The sequence below is a fragment of the Eucyclogobius newberryi genome, unplaced genomic scaffold, assembly GCF_026437365.1.
Source record: "Eucyclogobius newberryi isolate DKJ021-1_F unplaced genomic scaffold, fEucNew1.0.hap1 SCAF_8, whole genome shotgun sequence".
NCBI lineage: Eukaryota > Metazoa > Chordata > Actinopteri > Gobiiformes > Gobiidae > Eucyclogobius > Eucyclogobius newberryi.
In genome coordinates this window covers 24,797,002-24,817,050 of record NW_027316500.1, presented here as the reverse complement: position 1 = coordinate 24,817,050, position 20,049 = coordinate 24,797,002, and the positions used below count along the sequence as shown (strand labels likewise).

General features: G+C 43.6%; 1 protein-coding gene across 10 annotated transcripts in view; it reads left to right on the top strand.

The window, feature by feature from the left end:
* The window catches only part of kcnma1a (potassium large conductance calcium-activated channel, subfamily M, alpha member 1a), a 234,199-nt gene that overhangs the window by 209,079 nt on the left and 5,071 nt on the right, over window positions 1–20,049 (top strand). For 5 of the 10 annotated variants that reach the window (XM_072436881.1, XM_072436886.1, XM_072436883.1 and 2 more), the window contains 9 exons: window positions 2,768–2,894; window positions 4,150–4,374; window positions 4,787–4,979; window positions 7,250–7,363; window positions 11,117–11,247; window positions 13,932–14,126; window positions 15,323–15,441; window positions 15,523–15,753; window positions 18,239–18,267. In XM_072436881.1, coding sequence (XP_072292982.1) covers window positions 2,768–2,894; window positions 4,150–4,374; window positions 4,787–4,979; window positions 7,250–7,363; window positions 11,117–11,247; window positions 13,932–14,126; window positions 15,323–15,441; window positions 15,523–15,753; window positions 18,239–18,267 — 1,364 coding nt within the window. The remainder of the gene's footprint in view (window positions 1–2,767; window positions 2,895–4,149; window positions 4,375–4,786; window positions 4,980–7,249; window positions 7,364–11,116; window positions 11,248–13,931; window positions 14,127–15,322; window positions 15,442–15,522; window positions 15,754–18,238; window positions 18,268–20,049) is intronic. The other 5 variants (XM_072436889.1, XM_072436882.1, XM_072436890.1 and 2 more) reach the window with 3 other exon arrangements.

The following is a 20,049-nucleotide window of genomic DNA, read 5'->3' as shown; positions in this document are numbered from 1 at the left end:
TAATGAGTTTGGTCTTCTGCAGCGTAACAAGCACGCTCAACAAGACTTCATGAAGACTTTTGATTCTAAACTTATTTATTGACTAGTTTGTCCTTTCCCGGTCTTGTCTGGTTGTAGGTTTCTTGTGCGTTTGTCCTGCTGGGCCCTCAGGCAGGTCTCCCCCCACTGCACTGGCATCGTCTGTGTGGTTTTGTCCAGGACTGTGGTCAGCCTCCCCCTCACTTCTCTCACAAAACAAGCCTTTAATAAGCTTCGCACTTGCCAAAGCATTAGCCCAACGCAGAGTCGTAGCCTTCAGTGTGCGCGATGCAGCGGAGCATCGTTTTGGATGCCCTTGCTCAGAGGAAGAGGAGGCAGAAGAAAACAATGAGACATTGGCACATTTCCAGCTAACTGCTTATTTAAAAGGCGCTTTAGTTTGCCTAACTTAAAGTACAAACCTTTTTCTTCTTTTCCTTTCTTTCCGAGGAGAAGTCCCAGTTTGCCATGTAATATATGCATCTGAGCTTTGATCTGGCGCTGATAATAATTCTTGCGAGTTTATTTACACAGTTTGGAAAAGGCTTCAAAGCTGTGTCAAAGTTTTCTCTGCTTTAGGGTGCTTTTGTATTCTGCTGGCTCTTGGGTACTGGAATGACAGGTCCTCTGTTATAGGTGTAGACTTTTTTCTAAATCTTAGCCCTCAGCAAAACATCAAATTACCCATCACAGTCCACAGCCCCCTCCGCCGCCGCGCTGTCAACATATAACACCATATATATTAAACAGGAGTGCTTTACAAGGTGGATTTTATGCACAATGAAAAGTGATTGTTTGAGGTAGCCTTAGGGATACTTTATTCTACAAGCAAGGAGGGGGAGCAGAGGCGAGCGGAGAGGAGAGGGAGCATACGTATCAAGTATGGTTTTTACAGGACTAGCAGCCTGAAGGCCTTTGTAAATAAATAATGATCAACAGATTGGCTGTGGGCTTTTGAAAAGCATGCCTTTGTCAGTTTGCATGATGGGGGAAATTTTCAAAGCAAGAAGCTGCCTTCATGGTCTGCAGAAAGGGATTGGGGGAGCACCCATCCCAAGCTTGTGACTGCAGAGTGATACAGTGGAATAACTCAAGTGTGTTTGAAATATTTACTGAGGGAGAGAGCGATGGAGGAAGAAAGAGACACAGCCGTTAGACAAACAAGGGAAATCGTTGTCCTATATAACAGCACAACTCTTAAACTCTTCTGGTTTGTATGTCCAAGTGCCAGCCGTGCGCTCAGGGTTCTTCAGAAACGGTCAATTCTATGATTTATGACTTAAGTTGTATCTGATTGCACCGTGGCCGGGTGACTTACACTCACTCACACATTGACAGAGGTCCAGGACAGAGTGCAGCGCTGCAGTTTGGGCGTGGCACTGCGAGCACTTGTGTGACGTGTGCTTCATCAGGAGCAGCACAGAGACAGAGAGGAGGGGAAGTGAGGGCGCCTCTGACAGACTGCCACTCAGCCTGACAGCTCTGTGAGAGATAGCTGTCTCAGCAGAGAGAGAGACTGGAGCAGCGCCCGCCTGCGAGCGCCCGTCAGCCCTGTGTGGAGGCGAGCAGACACATTCAAGTGACGCAGACTCCTAAATTTGATTGGCGCAACGTGCAGCTCTGGATGAAAGATTGAGGCTGAGTGTAAAAACACTAAACGCTGTCAGTGTTATTATCACCTGCACAAACCGATGGAGAGGAGCGAGCGAAGAGAGAGGGAGAGGAGCTAATTGACAGCTTTTTTTAACTTGAACTTTTCCTGCAAAGCATGCAACCCAAAAGCAGAGAGGAAGAGAACATCAAAGGCTTGTCAGTGCGTGACAGTGTTGATAGACGATAGAGGAGCAATACCGAGAGAGATGTGTGTCAAAGTCTGGAGATGTTTTCTCCCATTTGACTCAAATGTCTGTCTCCAAGCACTCCACACATTTGTGTCAGGCTCCTCTAACTAAAAAGTCTTTATTATTATTACAGATCCCCTGTATTATAAATAAATGGCACTGTACTGCAGGATAAGTACATGATAACAACACGGGTGAGCTGCAGAGTGTAAGTGTAAGGTGCCTTCACACAGAATGAGTGCAGCCGTACAAAGCTCCTGGATCAGGCCTGACAGCAGCCCTTTCATGGTCACTGTTACAGCGGATAAAAGTCAGCAGCCCACTACTTTGGATTAGCCTGTTTAGTTGTGACACGCTGTTCAAACATTCATGGCCGTCAGCTGGGAAAGCAAATGTGATTGGGCAAATTCTTGAAATATTTAAAGTGTGAGCCTGTTGAAGCCTTTCTTTTTACACCGCACCGCGTCAGGAGCTGGAGGAGAGGCTAAGAGCTGGTAATTGTCCCGTGTTGTCATGTTACACAGTCAGTGGCACTCCCGTCTGCTGGTGACATCTGAAGAGCTGCTGCTGCCAAAAGACTCGGGATATAAAGGGCTAAGAACGTGTATTTAAGACATGAGTGTAGGCCTGGCTGATATTGACAGAAATGAATATCTCAATATTGTTTTGGATCATCCCGATATCAATATTATGTCAATCAAGCAGAAATGTGTCTTTAAATCTACTGTTTAATTCTCAGGTAAATGTGAAATGCCTGTCAAATGAATTACAAAAGTGCAAAATTATCACTTTATACCCTTATTCAAAGTTATTTTTAACCATCTCTTTTTGAAGCATGTTTTACTACCGTGACATGCTCAATGACAAAGATAATCGAGTGTAATATTGATCCGTTTGTATTCCCGCAGTAGACACGACCCGCTCCTCATTCCCGGGAACGACCAAATCGAAAACATGGACATGAGCGTGAAGAGGTATGATTCGACGGGAATGTTTCACTGGTGCCCGTCCAAAGACATCGAGAAAGTCATCCTGGTAAGTTCCCCTCTGGCGCTGCAGCCGATCCCTCCCATGTCCACAAACGCTCACGCCCGTATCGCCGAGGCCGACTCAGCAGAACCATCACATACTAATATATATTGACATTTCTCTCACTGCCGCTCTGTTGTTCCAGGTGAGTTCAATGTTTTCTGTCTCTGCCCCAGCATGTGTGAGGAGACATCCACACATGGGCGTGCACATACTTTACTTTAAGGAGGCTGGATTATAGCTGTGATGTTTACATGAGTGATGTATGGTTCAACATTCTGTACGTTATGAGCGTTTAAGTGAACTACATTCATGTTTGGTGCGTGAAACCACATTGACTGTGGAGGTGGGTGAGGTTTACAAATCTCTCCTGAAAGTAGTTATTTGAAATTGCTAAAAAAGTGAAGGTAAATGTATAAGTTGAGGTTCAAGTATCACACAAAAAGTGACTGGATTATATATTTAACGCTAAACTTTCTTTTTTTCATCTGCACCAAAATATGTTTTATTATTTGCTTCAGTCCACTTGCAGCTATGGATTTATATGGGACATTTTAACTTCAAAGGCCATTTTCTCCAAAAGGAACAAAAAGTTTACAATCTTGTATTTAACAACATTTTGACAGATCGCACAGAGGGATTTGTTGATATCTTATTCCAAGCCTGATTCATTCAGGTTTTCATTAAAAAATAGGTCAAATTTTGAAGATTTATGCAATTTTTTTTGTAAAATCTTTATTAAATGAGAAATCCAAAACATCCTCTGTAATTCTTGTTGAGTCTAATATGTCAACAAAATGAAGCAAGACATTTGAACTTGGCTTTATCAGTGTTTCAAATTTATATCTATCAAATATTTATTTTTACACACAAAATGCCTTATTTTTAAAACATTACACGAGGAATAAAGAGTAAAAAACAGACGAGGTTTCAAACTGATATCTCTAAATGTCAGAGTCCTATTCACCTGTCTCGCTTTAAGTTAAGAAAACCACTTTATACAATAATTTGAAATATGAAGCCAAAAGTTTATGTCCTCTTTATTATTACAAATCGTTCTCTTTTTTGCACCTTTTCGACAACTTTTTTAAAGCACAGACGATACACTCACTTGCCCACAAAACAACCATTTATCGTTTGCATAACAGACCCTTTATGGCCCACCTCTAATGAACAGTCAGTGCTCCTTCCCTCTCGCCCTCACGTCTCTCCCTGCTCCTCACCCCCGTCTCTCTCCCCCTCTTCTCTCCCTTCTCTGCAGACGCGCAGTGAAGCCTCCATGACAGTGCTGAGCGGCCATGTGGTGGTCTGTATATTTGGAGATGTCTCGTCCGCTTTAGTGGGGCTGCGAAACCTGGTGATGCCTTTACGTGCCAGCAACTTCCATTACCACGAGCTCAAGCCCATAGTGTTCGTGGGCTCGCTGGATTATTTGCGGAGGGAGTGGGAAACTTTGCACAACTTCCCCAAGGTTTCCATCTTACCTGTGAGTACCGCGCTGACAGACGGAAATACTTTGGCACTTTAGGCAGCTGAATGACGACTGTGTGATAGCTCTGTCAGGCATTCAGAGCGGGCCCATCCCAAAAAGCTGCAGCTGCATTAGGCTTGCAGCTTGTTAGGCTCGCTCTGATTGATGTTCACAAAAGTCTCCCCAACACAGCCCTCAGCGCACACTAGCCTTTAGATTAGTGCACGTCTCTGATTCTCCAGTGCCCAGTTAGATCAGCCGAATGTCAGCGCCTCCAAACATAAACACTTGCTAAATAATTTCCCCGAGCTCCTCCCCGGTCTCTTTTTAAATTTGTGTTTTTTTTTGTCTCTCTTTCTCTCCCCCGTGTGTCTGTTCTGTGTTGTCTGTCTGTGTGTCTTCTCTCTCTGTTGCGCTCGCCCTGAAGGGTACACCATTAAGTCGGGCAGATTTAAGGGCTGTCAACATCAACCTCTGCGACATGTGCGTTATACTGTCAGCCAATCAGAACAATATTGAAGACGCCTCACTGCAGGATAAGGAATGCATCTTGGCATCACTCAACATCAAGTCTATGCAGTTTGATGACAGCATCGGAGTCTTACAGGCTAATTCCCAAGGTAAGAAGCGCCCTATTATAGCCGTGTGCTCCTGTGGCTAAAGGGGACAGGTCGTGGCAGGAGAAAACACAAAAAGTTATAAAAAGAACAACACAACAGCAGAAATGAGACGGCCACACTAGAGGAGCAGACAATGTCAAACACATGAGGCCTGCTTTAAGAAGCCCACATCATGTTAGCACTTCATCAGTGTGCAGCGCTCTGCAGTCTGCTCCCCGCTCATTACACGCTGCTAAAGCTCTTTAATAATACTTTTAATGATGTCATCAACACGACTGTGTCATCTGATGTTCTTCACTAGATCTGCAGTCTGCCAGATCGTATGGAACAGATTGTTGATGTTTGCAGACAAACACATGAACCTGGCGTCCCATCAGGCCTCATCATCATTAAGCAGCCAGTACAAATCAGCAGGCCGCTTCAGCCGCTTCAGCTGCTGCTCATTAGTCAAAACAAAAGAGCCTGGCTCGCTCTGACTGTGTGTGCCGTGGCTGAGCACATCCACACAGGTAATTCACTGTTTATGATGAGCCCAGAGCCGGAGCCCTGCCGCCAGCTCAACACTATTTAGTGCCGCCACACTGACTGCTGTAAATACAAATCAAACTGAAGATCCAGGAGGCTATTATTTTTTAGTGCTGAGCACTTCCACATGTTTTAGGAGAATGCCAATGCTGTTATTCCTCCAGCCTTGAGTGAGTGATGCTCTGTCAATAGCAGAGGCACAGAGGAACAATAAGACAGCTAAATCTGAGAACTCAGCGCTCTGGGGAGCAGTATTCACACAATGTCACCTCAGCAGCCAGCGTCCTCTCACGGCCGATGGATGGGGCCTATTGTCATTCATAATTGGGTCTTACATCAGCTCCCCATTTCAGTGATAAATACTTCACTTTAAACACACATAGTCCGCTCAGTGACATGTAATCATGCACAGAGCCAGACACACTGTATCAGGCTGCTCTTGTGGGACTCTTTTCTCTACTTCCTCATTCAGACATTGTCTGCAGACGTTCAAACAACAAGGTGCAAATGAATAAGTAAACATGTGTTCTCCTGAGGCCTGAGCCTGGAGTGAACCTCAGATGCCTGTGGAGCCACATATCACTGTACGTGATATATTAGTCTTAAATAGATGATGTTACACAGCAGCTCAGGCACAATAAGGCTCAGCTTTAGCAGACACTTAAGTTATGAGCAAATCAACTTTTCACTTTACATTCTTAGTTTCTATATCATACACCATTCCACAGTTCAGAACTGTGATTCTTCTCTTTTATTTGAAGTGTTTCCTCCAGAGCAGGCCGAGTACAAGTGTACGAGTGCAGTTTGTGTGAGGCAGACATGTTGAAGCTCACACGAGTGCAGAGCCTCCGCAGCAGGCCTCATGTTTCCATGTTGTGTTCACTCTGCACACACTTGACTACACTGTGCTTCTACAGAGCTGCTCCCCTCTTCTCCAGCTCCTGTCAGTCTGAGGAGCTCCTCCTCCTTCATGGCCATGCTCTGTCTGAGCTCTTGCTCCCACAGTGACTCTAGTGTCAAACCTCGGCTGTTTCCTTGTTCAATAATTGGAATAACAAGCCTAGTGATTGCCCGGGCCGCAGTGGGCTCAGTGCTTTTGGCTGTGTACTAAACCACTGGGTGTCTGCTCGTGCAAAGGCCGAGCTGATCTCTTTTGTAATGTAAGCAGCTCATTGGGTTCCCTGGCAGTATCTGTGTGCACACTCAGACACTCTCCAAAAATGCAATCCCTTTCAAACTTTGTGACCTGAATATATGCCTACATTATGTTTCCATGGGTGGAACTATAAGCTGGCATTTTGCTGTAGTCAGCACTAAATGATGGATGTCAAAACACAGCTGATGCATTATGCATATAGCATTACAGATTTAAGGTGTTTACTTGTCACTTTGAGGAAATGCAAAAATGTGAAGTCACGTGAATTCAAACTCCTGTCACTTGCACTTGTATTTTTTGCTCCTGAGCCACGCCATTTTCCATAAAAGGCTTTCAGGATCCACTTCAACAATTTTTGTTGGAACAAAATGAACATATAAAATTTATGCCTGCCCGTTGATGGAAGGCTATGAATGCTAAATATGTCTGCGCTGACCTCTAAAGGACGCCATCCACAGTGGAGTTTTCACTCACATTCAGCGGCTTTAGCGCGGTGCTCTGCGTCTCTGCACTTGAGCCGAGAGTCGACCTGATGCACCTCTGTTTCCATCCAAATGTACTACAGCGTGCATGTGTATGTGTCCCACAGGTTTCACGCCCCCTGGGATGGACAGGTCGTCTCCAGACAGCAGTCCAGTACATGGCTTCGTCCGGCAGGCGTCTGTCACTACGGGGGCCAACATACCCATCATCACAGAACTAGGTGAGCCTCTTTTTATCCATTTCAATTCTAAATGTTGCATGCCTCTTCATACAGAACCATAATCCATACGCAAAAGCCGATAAACAAGACTAAACAGCCCTCTGCTTTCCCGTCCAAGGCCGCGCGGACTTATAAATGTTTGCGCTTTATCAGTGGACTAAAGTATTGAAGCCAAGGACAGCCTGTTTTTGAACATGTCAGACAAGCATTTGCAGGTCTATAGTTACACGAGCACTAATGCACACAGCCTGATGGAGAGACCCAGAGATGGAAAGAAAAAAAGCAAAGTGAGTGAAAAGGTAGAAGGGACAAAAAAAGTGCGGCGGTTGCAAAATGGGTCCATTTATTAATAACAATGGCAGTGGCTGTATTCCCACCGGTGCAGGGGACTCATGAAAGTTTCAGATCTCAGAGGGGCCTCGAAAGCACCAGAGACCGGCCACTCTGTCTCCCTTGACCCAATTAGGAAGCAATGGAGCATGAGGCCGTCCCGAGAAGGCCACGCAGAGGAAGCAGCCACCCGGTGATGAAGAGCAAGGCCATTACCTGTAGAGAAGGTCCAGCTCCTGCTCAGCCACGCTCTCCAAGTCTACACCAAACACTCTATTGTTTTAACTTCAGCTGAATTATCACAAATGTATTCAAGTGTTTGTAGACTTGGAAAGGATAAAGTACTTAAAACTTAATTTACTTTTCGTTATATGACTCTTAAGCCACCAAAAAGCCATGATTTAATTACAGTTTTAACTCGTATGTTTAGAGAGTGTAAGTCTATTGTAATGTCTAAGTCCATACATGACATGTTATAATTAGTTTTAAGGTTAAAAAAAATAATATTTACTTTGTTTACGTGCATATGTTATCATACTGTGCAGCCAACAGTACTTAAAACAGTCTGACTCGGTCTAGACTGCAATGTACTTTATAGGATCCAATGTCATAAATTAGATTATGATTATCGATACTGTAAAATGTAATCGTTTTACAGCATAAAGACAAGAGACTAAATCAAACTAAAGCTGCATAAAGGAACATCATTATTAAACAAAGACTCGATTCTCAGGTAAATGTTCATACGTTACTGTTATGGCTGTACAAATAATATTCTTAGCATATTAAATAGCATTCACACCTTTATTTTGTTTAGAAGTATTTTAAGGAACGCAATCTATGTCCACAGAGATGCAGATAAAAGAAAAAGAATACAAACCAAACAAAGACTCTTAACCCAGGAACAACAGATAAACAGAATATTCTTGGTGTTTTGGGTGTTTTTTCAGTCAGCATCGCCCACCTAACCCTAATTTGGTCACATTAGCAGCTTTAAGTGGAGCGTCTGTGATGGCGTCCGTGCAGAGCCGAGCGCGTGGCTGCAGGCAGACGCTCTAATCACGTTGTCGTGTATTGGCCGTGGAGCGCCAGCAGCAGATTAGACTCAGGTCCAAACATAAAAGCGCACCTTGTCTGCGGCGTGCCATCCATTCTGCCAGGCAGGGTCTTAACTCCGGTAGGTGCGCGAGTGCGGATAAGAAGCCTTTTTACCCCGTGCGCGTGGAGCAAAGGCCTACGACAGCTCCGCCTTTGTTCTGAATAATCCTGGCTCTTCACTTCTTCTCCTCAGACAGGCGCCATGTGGGTCAGGAGCCCAACGCCTGGATATTCTTGTTTTCTCTTTAAGCGTGTTTCGATAACAAGAGCGCCCCCCCCCTCCTCTCCACACTGTCTCATCACCATTAGCTAAACCTGGCAAACCGCTGCCACTGGTCCCACTCAGTCGGGACAAAAAGAGTGGCACCAGCGTACAAGCGATAACAGAGCGGGGTGAGGCTTTGTCGCGCTCGCCCGTCGGTTTCGCTCGCCGCTCGGCCCCTCCTCGTGATTTATCCGGCTGCAGTCGAGGCCCCGGCCCCCCGCTCCCATGGCATCCCTTTGAACACATTTTTACTGCCTGAAATTGGCTGTCTCTTTTTTGTTTTTTTGGAACCTGTTTAATATATTTTTGGTTTGCCCCCCGTCCTCCTTCAGTCGCGTCTGCAGAGCGTCTAAACCTTTGATCACACCAGATCGGGCCGTCCTTGTGGCTCCAGCCTCTTGCCCCTCTTGCACTCTACCCTCCTCCCCCTCACCAGCCCATGAGTGTTTGCATCATCAGCCCCTTGTCCGTTTGACTGACGTTTTTGTTCCACAGCGCTGGCACTGGAAGCCTGAGAAGATAGAAAGAACAACAGAAAAACAAGATCAAACCGTCTTTTAAAGGGGACATATTATGCTTTTTTTGTTGTTGTAATAAACTGTAAGATACATAGATCATTATTTTATATTTTGTCCATTGTAAACTGCAAAAATGTCTTTTTAATTGGCTTAGTAGTAGAAATGGTCCATCGACTTCCTGTTGAAAAATGCATCATTGATAAGCCCCGCCTCTGCATAGCGATATTTTCAATGACTCTGGTTTATTGGTTGAAATGGCAACACAACATTCCTTATGTTTGTGACCTTTTTAATGTAGTTTTCATATATATAGTACAGGGAAGTGGGCGGAGATAGGGGATAGGTGAAAACTGTAATTTTCTGAGCCTAATTTTCCAGACATTACAGGATTACTCACTAGTTTCCATAATATGTCCCCTTTAAGATTAGAGTTTTTTTTTTGCAGTTATTTCCAACTTTTTGCTTTATATCTCATTTTTAGAAGTCAGTTAGTTAAGTTAAAATAAGTTAGGGTGTTTTTTTTATTCACAAAAAGAATAGAAACTTGGCAGAATTCCAACAATTGCTTTTAGTTTTACAAAGCAGACTTTAGTAAGAGACACAATAATCATAAGCTGCTGCACATGGGAGTTCTTTAACACTCTCGACAGGATTTGTATAACAATAAGAGACTGTTATGTGGCTTGAATTTGATTTTCAGGAGAAAGGTAAATGTTATACTTGAGATAAATGTGGCTTGTATTGATGTGAAGAACCCATTTATCACGAAAAGAACACTGACAGTAGCATGACCCTTAGTGTGCATGTCTTTCTTATGCCGAGCCATTGTTGAAGTCTTTAGCTTTCCTCCATTATTCTGATTTCAAACTTTAATTTCCTTTCTTCACGTCGATACGTCCTTTGTATGCCAATGTGTCTTGATGGGAAAAGTTGTTCATTTTGTGCCAGAATTCACATTGTTGTGTTTGTTCAATGGTCAAGGTGCATTGGCTTTAGGTGAAGCGGGTCATTCGGATGTTCTATTATCGACTTCTACAATGGTTGTTATGGTGTACAACTTCAATATTCTCATGTTTGATATGATCTTTTGGCTTGTCTGGGTGAATGGAGTGCACTGTGCATGTGGTATGACAAGAACCACTGGGTTTATAGTAGAAAATACCATAAGACGTAATAATAACGGCGCGTTTAATAGCCTTAATAAAGCATGAACGATGATTTAATGCATAATGAATACGTTTTAGGAATATTTCAGGCTCTTTAATTTCTCCTTAGTGAATTACTAAGCCTGAATCATTGTTAATAAACTGTCATTATGAATTGAGTCTTGTCCATGCTTTATGAAGGTTAATTAAGGTGAAGTTATTATAAAGTGGTACTGAAATAAGAAAATACAATAAAAAAAAGCTTGATGAGGTACAAAAATGGACAGTTTTTTCTCCGTTTTACATTCATCAGAGCAACTTAGAAGCAGAAAGCGTGTGGTTCAGTTCAGTTCTGTTCAGTTTTGTTCAGTGTGTAACTACGGTTTGTGCTCCGCAGTGAACGACTCAAACGTTCAGTTCCTGGACCAGGACGATGACGACGACCCGGACACAGAGCTGTACCTCACTCAGCCCTTCGCCTGCGGCACGGCCTTCGCCATCAGCGTGCTCGACTCCCTCATGAGCGCCGTGAGTGTGGGCGGGGCTACGGCCACACTGACAAACACACACCGATGTTCACCAGATCAGGACCATCACAACGCACAGAAATATGAACTGCATTTCACCACATATTTGTATCGGTTTAGATTCATCTTTGAGCTCTCAAATGCACAGCTTTCAAAAGTGCTGTTGTTCTGAGCGTGTGTGATGTCAGCTGACAATGAGCAGAGGGAAAAGAAGAACATATTCCCTGCCATTTCATATACAAACTCTTTACTCGTTGCTAAGGAGAGAATTGGTGTTACTTTGTGTTGACAACAAATTGCTCCAGAACCACAGAAGCGTTTCAGTGGAGCCGCACATTTGTAACACATCAAATCAATAATACACGGATGGAATATAATAGTGCACAGATCACAGACGTGAACGTGGAAAGTTAGCGTTAGTTTATCAGCAGTGTGAGGGTCAGAGGTCGTAGACAACGTGACTTGTGAGGGTCATTTTAGCGCTGATGACAGAGGCTGACAGAGCCGCTGTGTCTGATCTGTGACAATGTGATGGAGCCGCTCAGAGGAGCTGCTCAGAGGTGTGTTCTCCCTGCGGGGGCCGCACGGCTTCACCCCGAGCGGGTGTCAGCTGCTGTGTGTGTGTGTGTGTGTGTGTGTGTGTCTGTGTGTGTGTGTGTGTGTGTGTGTGTGTGTGTCTGTGTGTGTGTGTGTGTGTGTGTCTGTGTGTGTGTGTGTCTGTGTGTGTGTGTGTGTGTGTCTGTGTGTGTGTGTGTGTGTGTATTGCTGTGTGTGCTGTGTGATTGTTGCTGTGTGTGTTGCTGTGTGCTGTTAAGTGTGCTGTTGTGTGTGTTACTGTGTGTGTGTGATGTGTGTGCTGCTGTGTGATGTGTGTGTTGCTGTGTGTGCTGCTGTGTGATGTGTGTGTTGCTGTGTGTGTTGCTGTGTGCTGCTGTGTGTGTTGCTGTGTGTGTTGCTGTGTGTGTTGCTGTGTGCTGCTGTGTGTGTTGCTGTGTGCTGCTATGTGTGCTGCTGTGTTGCTGTGTGTGTTGCTGTGTGTGTTGTTGTGTGTGTTGCTATGTGTTGCTGTGTGTGCTGCTGTGTGTGTTGCTGTGTGTGTTGTTGTGTCTGTTGCTATGTGTTGCTGTGTTGCTGTGTGTGTTGCTGTGTGTGTTGCTGTGTGTGTTGCTGTGTGCTGCTGTGTGCTGCTGTGTGTGTTGTTGTGTGTGTTGCTATGTGTTGCTGTGTGTGCTGCTGTGTGTGTTGCTGTGTGCTGCTGTGTGTGTTGCTGTGTGTGTTGCTGTGTGTGTTGCTGTGTGTGTTGCTGTGTGCTGCTGTGTGCTGCTGTGTGTGTTGTGTGTGTTGCTATGTGTTGCTGTGTGTGCTGCTGTGTGTGTTGCTGTGTGCTGCTGTGTGTGTTGTTGTGTGTGTTGCTATGTGTTGCTGTGTGTGCTGCTGTGTGTGTTGCTGTGTGTGTTGTTGTGTGTGTTGCTATGTGTTGCTGTGTGTGCTGCTGTGTGTGTTGCTGTGTGCTGCTGTGTGTGTTGCTGTGTGCTGCTGTGTGTGTTGCTGTGTGCTGCTGTGTGTGTTGCTGTGTGCTGCTGTGTGTGTTGCTGTGTGCTGCTGTGTGTGTTGCTGTGTGCTGCTGTGTGTGTTGCTGTGTGCTGCTGTGTGTGTTGCTGTGTGCTGCTGTGTGTGTTGCTGTGTGCTGCTGTGTGCGGTCAGAGGTGAGGCCAGCTAATGGACAGTGCTCATCCATCATGAGGCTGGGCAGGGCTGTCAGGGGCCCCAGAGATGGGCTGCCACTCCGCCTGTGCCGCGCAGTGACACGTCCTGTCTTCACACGCCGCAAAAGCAGCTTGTGATCGGCTTGAAGGACAAGAGAACCTGACACCCGCCGAGCGCAGTCAAAGCGCTCTTTCAGAACACAGCGCTGACATCATACAGTGATAACACAAGACGAGCTGTTTAGGCACTTCTGCACTTTAAGTACAAATCCCTCTGCTGCCAGACCCCGGGGGACATGAGCGCCTCTTTAAATATGAATTACTGTTTCATCGGAAGCAGGTCCACTCTTCAAATGACCAGTACGTAGTCGTGTTAGGTGATATTTCTTTTGATCTGTCATCAGCGCGAGTATCACAATGTGGTGCCAATATCAATTCAAAATGGGGCTCCAAGATGAATCGGTTATTAATTGAACATTGATTAGCAGTTAAATCGAAATCGCAATTTGATTCGACGCAAGCTTCAAAGAAAAAAATCTGTACAAACATCTTGTGAAATACTTGTGATTCTTTTTATTATTTGTCAGGTCAAAGGCCTATTTCAGTCATTTTGTCAACGTGTTCAAAATGTGCACCTCTAATCACAATCACAATTGAAGAATGAGAGAATTAAAGTGTCACTATTGCTACGTCTCAATACTTTACTTGTATTTCAATTATTTACACCTTTATTTAACCAATATATTGTAAAAACAGCTGCATCTCTCAACACAGAAGCATCTCTCCATCACCACAAACTCATACTAAAACTGAGCTGTAAATGTAAATGAAAAGTGACAATGTTAATGAGTGAGGGACTTGACAACACGAAGCACTAGCTCAGGCCGGTTGTGTTATAAACCAGTAAAAAAAACCTGCACACTTGTATTTCACCCCCGACACCGGTGGCGTCGGCTCACACCGCCCTCTCTGTCCTCAGACGTACTTCAATGACAACATCCTGACCCTGATCCGGACGCTGGTCACGGGCGGTGCCACCCCGGAGCTGGAGGGGCTGCTGGCCGAGGAAAACGCTCTGCGAGGAGGCTACAGCACGCCGCAGACACTAGCCAACAGAGACAGGTGTCGCGTGGCCCAGCTCGCCCTCTACGACGGCCCCTTCGCAGACTTGGGGGTAAGTGGAGGTTTAAGCAGAGATGACACATTTTGGCACTCCCCAGCAGCACAGATCTGGCCTCCTCCGCCCCGTATGCTTCTTAATGTGATGTGAAGAAGCGCGAGCGCCGAGCAGGCCTGGTGGGTGCAAAAGAGACACAGCTTTGTAGAGAAGAAGCTACAAAAAAAGCAAAGATGATTGAATTGGTTTCAACCTTGTGTGACTTTTCAAATTGTAAGTTTTCTCAAAGTGAACAGCCTCAAAGTGAAGTTAGGACTGAGAATTGAGCTAAAGATAATTTCAAGGGATCGTTATTAAAAATACCTTTGTGATATTTGGGGCAAAAGTGATTTTAATACTGTCAAAACAATTGCTGTCATAAGAGTTATTCGCCATCTTTTCTGGGGAAATTTAGGACAAATTTATGAAAGTCAGTTGAAAGTGGATGTCACCCAGCTCACAATTTAAAGGTCCACTAAACCACGTTTCGACTGGCCCTGCCCCACAGTCCGGTTCACTTTAGAGCGATTTGGAACAGTTATTGTAATGCTGGAGTGCGTCTCGTGCTCTGGGGCTGGTTCTGGGTCCCGAGTCAGAGCTAGCTTTGTTTTGCTAAGTTTGTCAGTTCAACATAAAAAAGTTATCATCACTGGAAATCACAAGATCAAATCAGCGTTTGATGAACATTTTTCATTTTAAATCTGCTTTGTTTTGATCTGAGTTTGTGTTCTCTCCTCCAATCATCTCCCACTAAAGTCAAAAGCGAGCCAGCACCAGTCCTCACGGTCCCTTTTGAAATTGGGTCGGTTCAGCTCACGTACAACACAAGAGACACGTTCAGATTAACCTGATCCGCTCCAAAGCAAACCAGTAGAAACCTGGCTTATGTAACTTTTCTGTTTTTGGGTGCACCACTGTCTTGTCTCCATGGAGATTCTTTGACAGGAAAGTTCCACATTAGCGCATTAAACGTATCTATCAAGCATTTATTAAATGACAGATGTTTTATTGTACATTCTACCAGCTCGTCACTCCACAGATCTGACTTGAAACTTGGCCTGGTGGCGTTACCTGCTTGTCTCCATGGAGATTGATAAGTTTAATGACGTACTGTGGAACATTCCAGGCATCTGTGGAGACAAGCAGTTTATGATCGCTACCAAAAAAAGCACCTTCAAACCACAATAAGTTAACTGCCTCCTCTTCTTTACCAGGACGGTGGTTGCTACGGAGATCTTTTCTGCAAAGCACTGAAGACCTACAACATGCTGTGTTTCGGCATCTACAGGTTACGAGACGCCCACCTCGGCGCACCCAGCCAGTGCACAAAACGGTATCCTTCCTCTCGTGATAAGATGACAATAAACCAGCAGAAAGTAGCGCTCTGTAACTCCTTCTCCGCTGCGCACTCTAGATACGTGATCACCAACCCCCCGTACGAGTTCGAGCTAGTGCCCACCGACCTGATCTTCTGCCTCATGCAGTTCGACCACAACGCCGGCCAGTCGCGGACGAGCTTCTCCCACTCGTCCCACTCCTCCCATTCCTCCAGCAAAAAGAGCTCGTCTGTCCACTCCATCCCCCCGTCCAACCGACAGAACCGCAGCAGCAAGAGTAGAGAGTCCCGCGACAAGCAGAAGTACGGGTACATTTCACAGTACTCCAAACTACTGCATGTACTTTCTGTGTGTGTGTGTGTGTTTGTGTGCGTGTGTGTGTGTGTGTGTGTGTGTGTGTGTTTGTGTGCAGTGAAACGTACTGAGGGTGTTGTTTGTTGTACGCGGAAAAAAAGAATCTCTACATTGTCCAGTGAGGTTCATTTGGTTCATTTGGTCTGACGGTTTGGACTCCTCACTCACTCTTCTTCTTCTTCAGTGTCACATGATGAAGAAGAAGTGTCTTGTCGGTTGGTTTATTTTGGGCGCTGTCTTCCTTCTGTTGGGGCAGGACGACAGCGCCATCTGCAGTCCGACTTCCTCAAGATACTAGCCCAGGTGTGAGGGAGTGAAAAAGGCCCCCTCGTCCTGGTTTATTGTCCCATGGGCACGTTTACGTATTTCAGTTCCCTCTTGTCTCTTTAAGGAGGCAGGTGTGAGAAACAAACAAATAACCTTTTAAAATAAGCTCTACATTCTTCAATTCTTAATATTTGTCTTTATTTGGTTGGATTTGAACAGTTTAGGTTTGGAAACATGCATCAACTGCCCAAATGATTAGTATGAAGTATCAGTTTTAGGTGATTTTGAGCTGAAAAGCCATGGAAAAGGCATTTGAACCAGTATGGCACAGACTTCCCCAAAAATAGGAATGTGTTTTACATTTACCTAAATTTACAATAAAGTGTAAAACCTCATATTACATTTCTCAATGGTTTCAAGATCATTCATAACTTCAAAAGAAAGAAAAAAATAATCAGAATTAATTTGCACAAAAAAAAGTTGTGCCACATTTGCCAAATATTTTTTAACGCAAACTTCCTCTTTGTCTGGCAGTGTTTTATTTTAAAAAAATTTAGATTAAACACAGAACAAGACCAGAGAGAAAAATAAAAGTAGCACAGAACATCTAAAGATTCACTATCACAGCACATTCTAATCAAAATAAGAGTCATTTTTAGTCCAATATCTGTCAAAAAGGTCCAATTTAAAATCAAGTCCAAATGTGATTATTTATTTATCTTTTGTTATACTTTTGGCTCAGTCCTCGATCGCCTTATCCATTTCCCTGCTGCCAACAATAAGCTCCAAAGGTATCCACTTATTGTGTCCATGGCAGACGTTTGAGGCCCAGATACACAGTTCTGAGATTGAGTTTAGCAGTGTTTTCAAAATCCAAATCTATTATTGTGACGTGAAATCATTCCCTTCCATCCCTTACTGAGCAAAGCCCCTCAACTACATCGTTATCTAACCCTGTAGAAGATGTGTTTTTGCAAATGAACTCTTCTTATTTAAAGAGCAGAAATGAGTTCAAATCTAGATCTAATTGGCAAAGAAATAAAAACTACTCAATCATGACATTCCGAACACAATGATGTCACGTAAAATCATGTAGATATTGACTTTTTCCCGTGTACAGTGTGTGACTTGTGCTTCATCATGTGCATGCGGTCGTCACTTTGCTTCAGCGATCATCACGCCACAGGCAGCATCCACACGCTAGTTTTGTCCTTGTGGTCAGTAGTAACTGGTAAAGCGGTCAGTCTTATCTGTTCTGTTTATGTGTAATACGGAGTTTCATATCCACATGATCTGATTCCGATCATGGCCATAGCGTTTAGCAGTGTGATTACTGTGACGTGTTACTGTTGTGTTTGCTCCACAAAATGACATTTGCTGACCATCTTCCATTAGCTGTCTCACTATTTCTTTCTCATTGGCTCATAACATGTCCGTAACCCTCTGTCGCAAGTCTATGTTACTATAGATTTATGTCAAGTCCGATTCTGTTGTAAAGACGTGGGTTAGTTGTGTTAGTTTTAAGGATTTCTAAAAGCATGCAGATTTGTTACTTACATATTGTATATAAAAAATACAAGAATACATCTTTGCGTTTAAGATGTATAGATTTGATGATTGTTGGACTGGTAGTAGTGACCAGTGGTGGATGAAGTACTCAGTTTTGTTACTGAAGTAAAAGTATAGAAACAGGAGTACTTTTAAGAGTTAAAAAAGGCAGATTTCAGACAGATTTTGAGAACTATAAAGCTTCAAAAATCGTGATTCTAATTTAATTGAATACAAAAAACTGAACTGCAACTGAATAGATTTCCAAATTGTTTTCGCAGTTTTAATTAATAGTTTTTTTTTGCTCAAAGGTGAGACGTTAACTCCAATTACGAATGTGTCACTTCAGGAGGTTTCAAACTGTAAATAACAGTACTTTTGACTTTTTTAGACCTGTTTCTAATGCCGTATAGTAGAAAGTACAGATACCAGCTCTAAAATGTAGTGAAATAAAAGTATCCACCGTAAAAATGTAGCTAAGTAAAGTACAGATAACTCCAAATTTGACACAGTACTTTTACCTTTGTACTCGGTTACTTTCCACCACTGGTAGTGACGTGTGCATTTGCCGTGGACACTGTAAAACCTCTACTTACATTAGCCCACTTACCTCTCTTTCTGAAGTGCAACAAGGATGAATAGAATGGGCCCAGGTACGCAAGCTAACGATTCTGCATGTCTTAGCCACCTCTACCTACGGGCTTCTTATCATAACGCCGTCCCGTGTGGATGCCGCTATGATGAGGGATGTTTGTTTTATACATGGGGGAGATAAATACAGTTTTGAACCATGCCTCAGTTTAAGTTTTGCTTTCACCTTGGATGGAAGCAAACTGTCTGCTGCTGCTTACCTTTTTTCCTCCATGAGCAGGACCATCCGCTGCATGAGGCTCCGATGACTCCACTATACTTCCTCCTTCCTTCCTCTTCCTCTTATTTTGGATATGGCTTTCTTTGACACAAAGCACCCGATATCATCCCTTGTTTCATCGTTAGTCATGCCTCGCTTTCTTTCTTTCTTTTCTTTTTTCTTTCTTTCTTTGGGACTTGAGATGGTTTGCATTGTGTGAGAGGTTTGTGTGTTTGCATTTGCCCTCCTTCTGAATGCTCTCCTGTCACACCACTGTAGCAGACTTTTGCAAAATAAAACACCGACGCGTGAATCTAAATTAAAGTGCTGCTCCATGATACAAAAAACATAAAAACAAACTCGCTTTTTCAATGAGGGGTTTTATATCTGCTTGGAATTTCCTCAGTATGGCATTAAACTTCTTTATCTCACATTTATGTTTGTTAATTTATGTAATATAACTGAAGGCAAGACACTTTTTTTTTGGTTCTCAACATAAGCTTTACCCTGGAAACAACAATCTAAACCTAAAGATATTGTATTGTACAGAAATACATTGTAAATTCAAAGTTTGTCTTTCTCAAGATGTAATTATGTATTTTTTTCCCATAGAGACATAAAGACCAGACTTTACCATGTTGTACTTAATATTTCAGTAAGATCTAATTAGCGGCAATACTAAATAAGAAATCAAGAATTCCCTCATCCCTTTTTGTCATTTGTCTGGATAAAATGTTTTTGGCATGTGTGAAAACATGTCTCAGAAGAAGTTTCAAATTCATATCATAAAATGCAAGACTTTCTGGCCTTAAGTCTGAGCGAGCTTGTGTTGAAAATAGATGCGTTTAATGCCATACTGTGGATAAAAAAGTTACATGCAACTTTTACACTTGTTTTTCTTCTTTCCAAGCGCACACTTTTTGTAATTGAGGATTCAGTGATCTGTATTCTATTGTGAACTCATGTAGGTCAGACTCATTTGAATCCAAGTCCACCTCTGCTCACAGTTTGAGCAGAAGTGTGCCGCGCCCCCAGCTCCGGTCACACTCAAGTGTTCGCCGTGACCAATGGAAGGTGTAAATTGTGGGATATGAGTAAGTTGGTCCTTGTAGCAGTGACTTGTCTGAGCTCCCATTGCCAGGGGAAGATACAGAGCGGACATGTTGGCTCGCCTCAGGCTCAGCTCTGCACTTCAGACCAGTGAGATATGAGAAACTACTCACCAGGCACTGCAGACTTTACTGACTACTAACTCTACCTCTACAAACCTGTGCGCTCGAGTCCTCTCACTTTTGGACTTTTGAGCATATATGAACCTTTAAAAGTTACAGAATTGCGGAGTGGAGACAAAACGGTGATTTCATTGGAGAAACTGGGATTAATCTCAGAATATCACAGGGTTATATTGAGAATACAGGGAATATAAAACATGAAGGACACATGCGAGTGAAAGCAGTGCCTGGATTAAACACATTTACATTGTATTTTATATTGTTTGTTTCATTAATAAACACACATCATAAAATGACAGACACGTGTCATTTTTGATGAAAGAAACATTTGAGTCTGACAGAAATGTTGACCC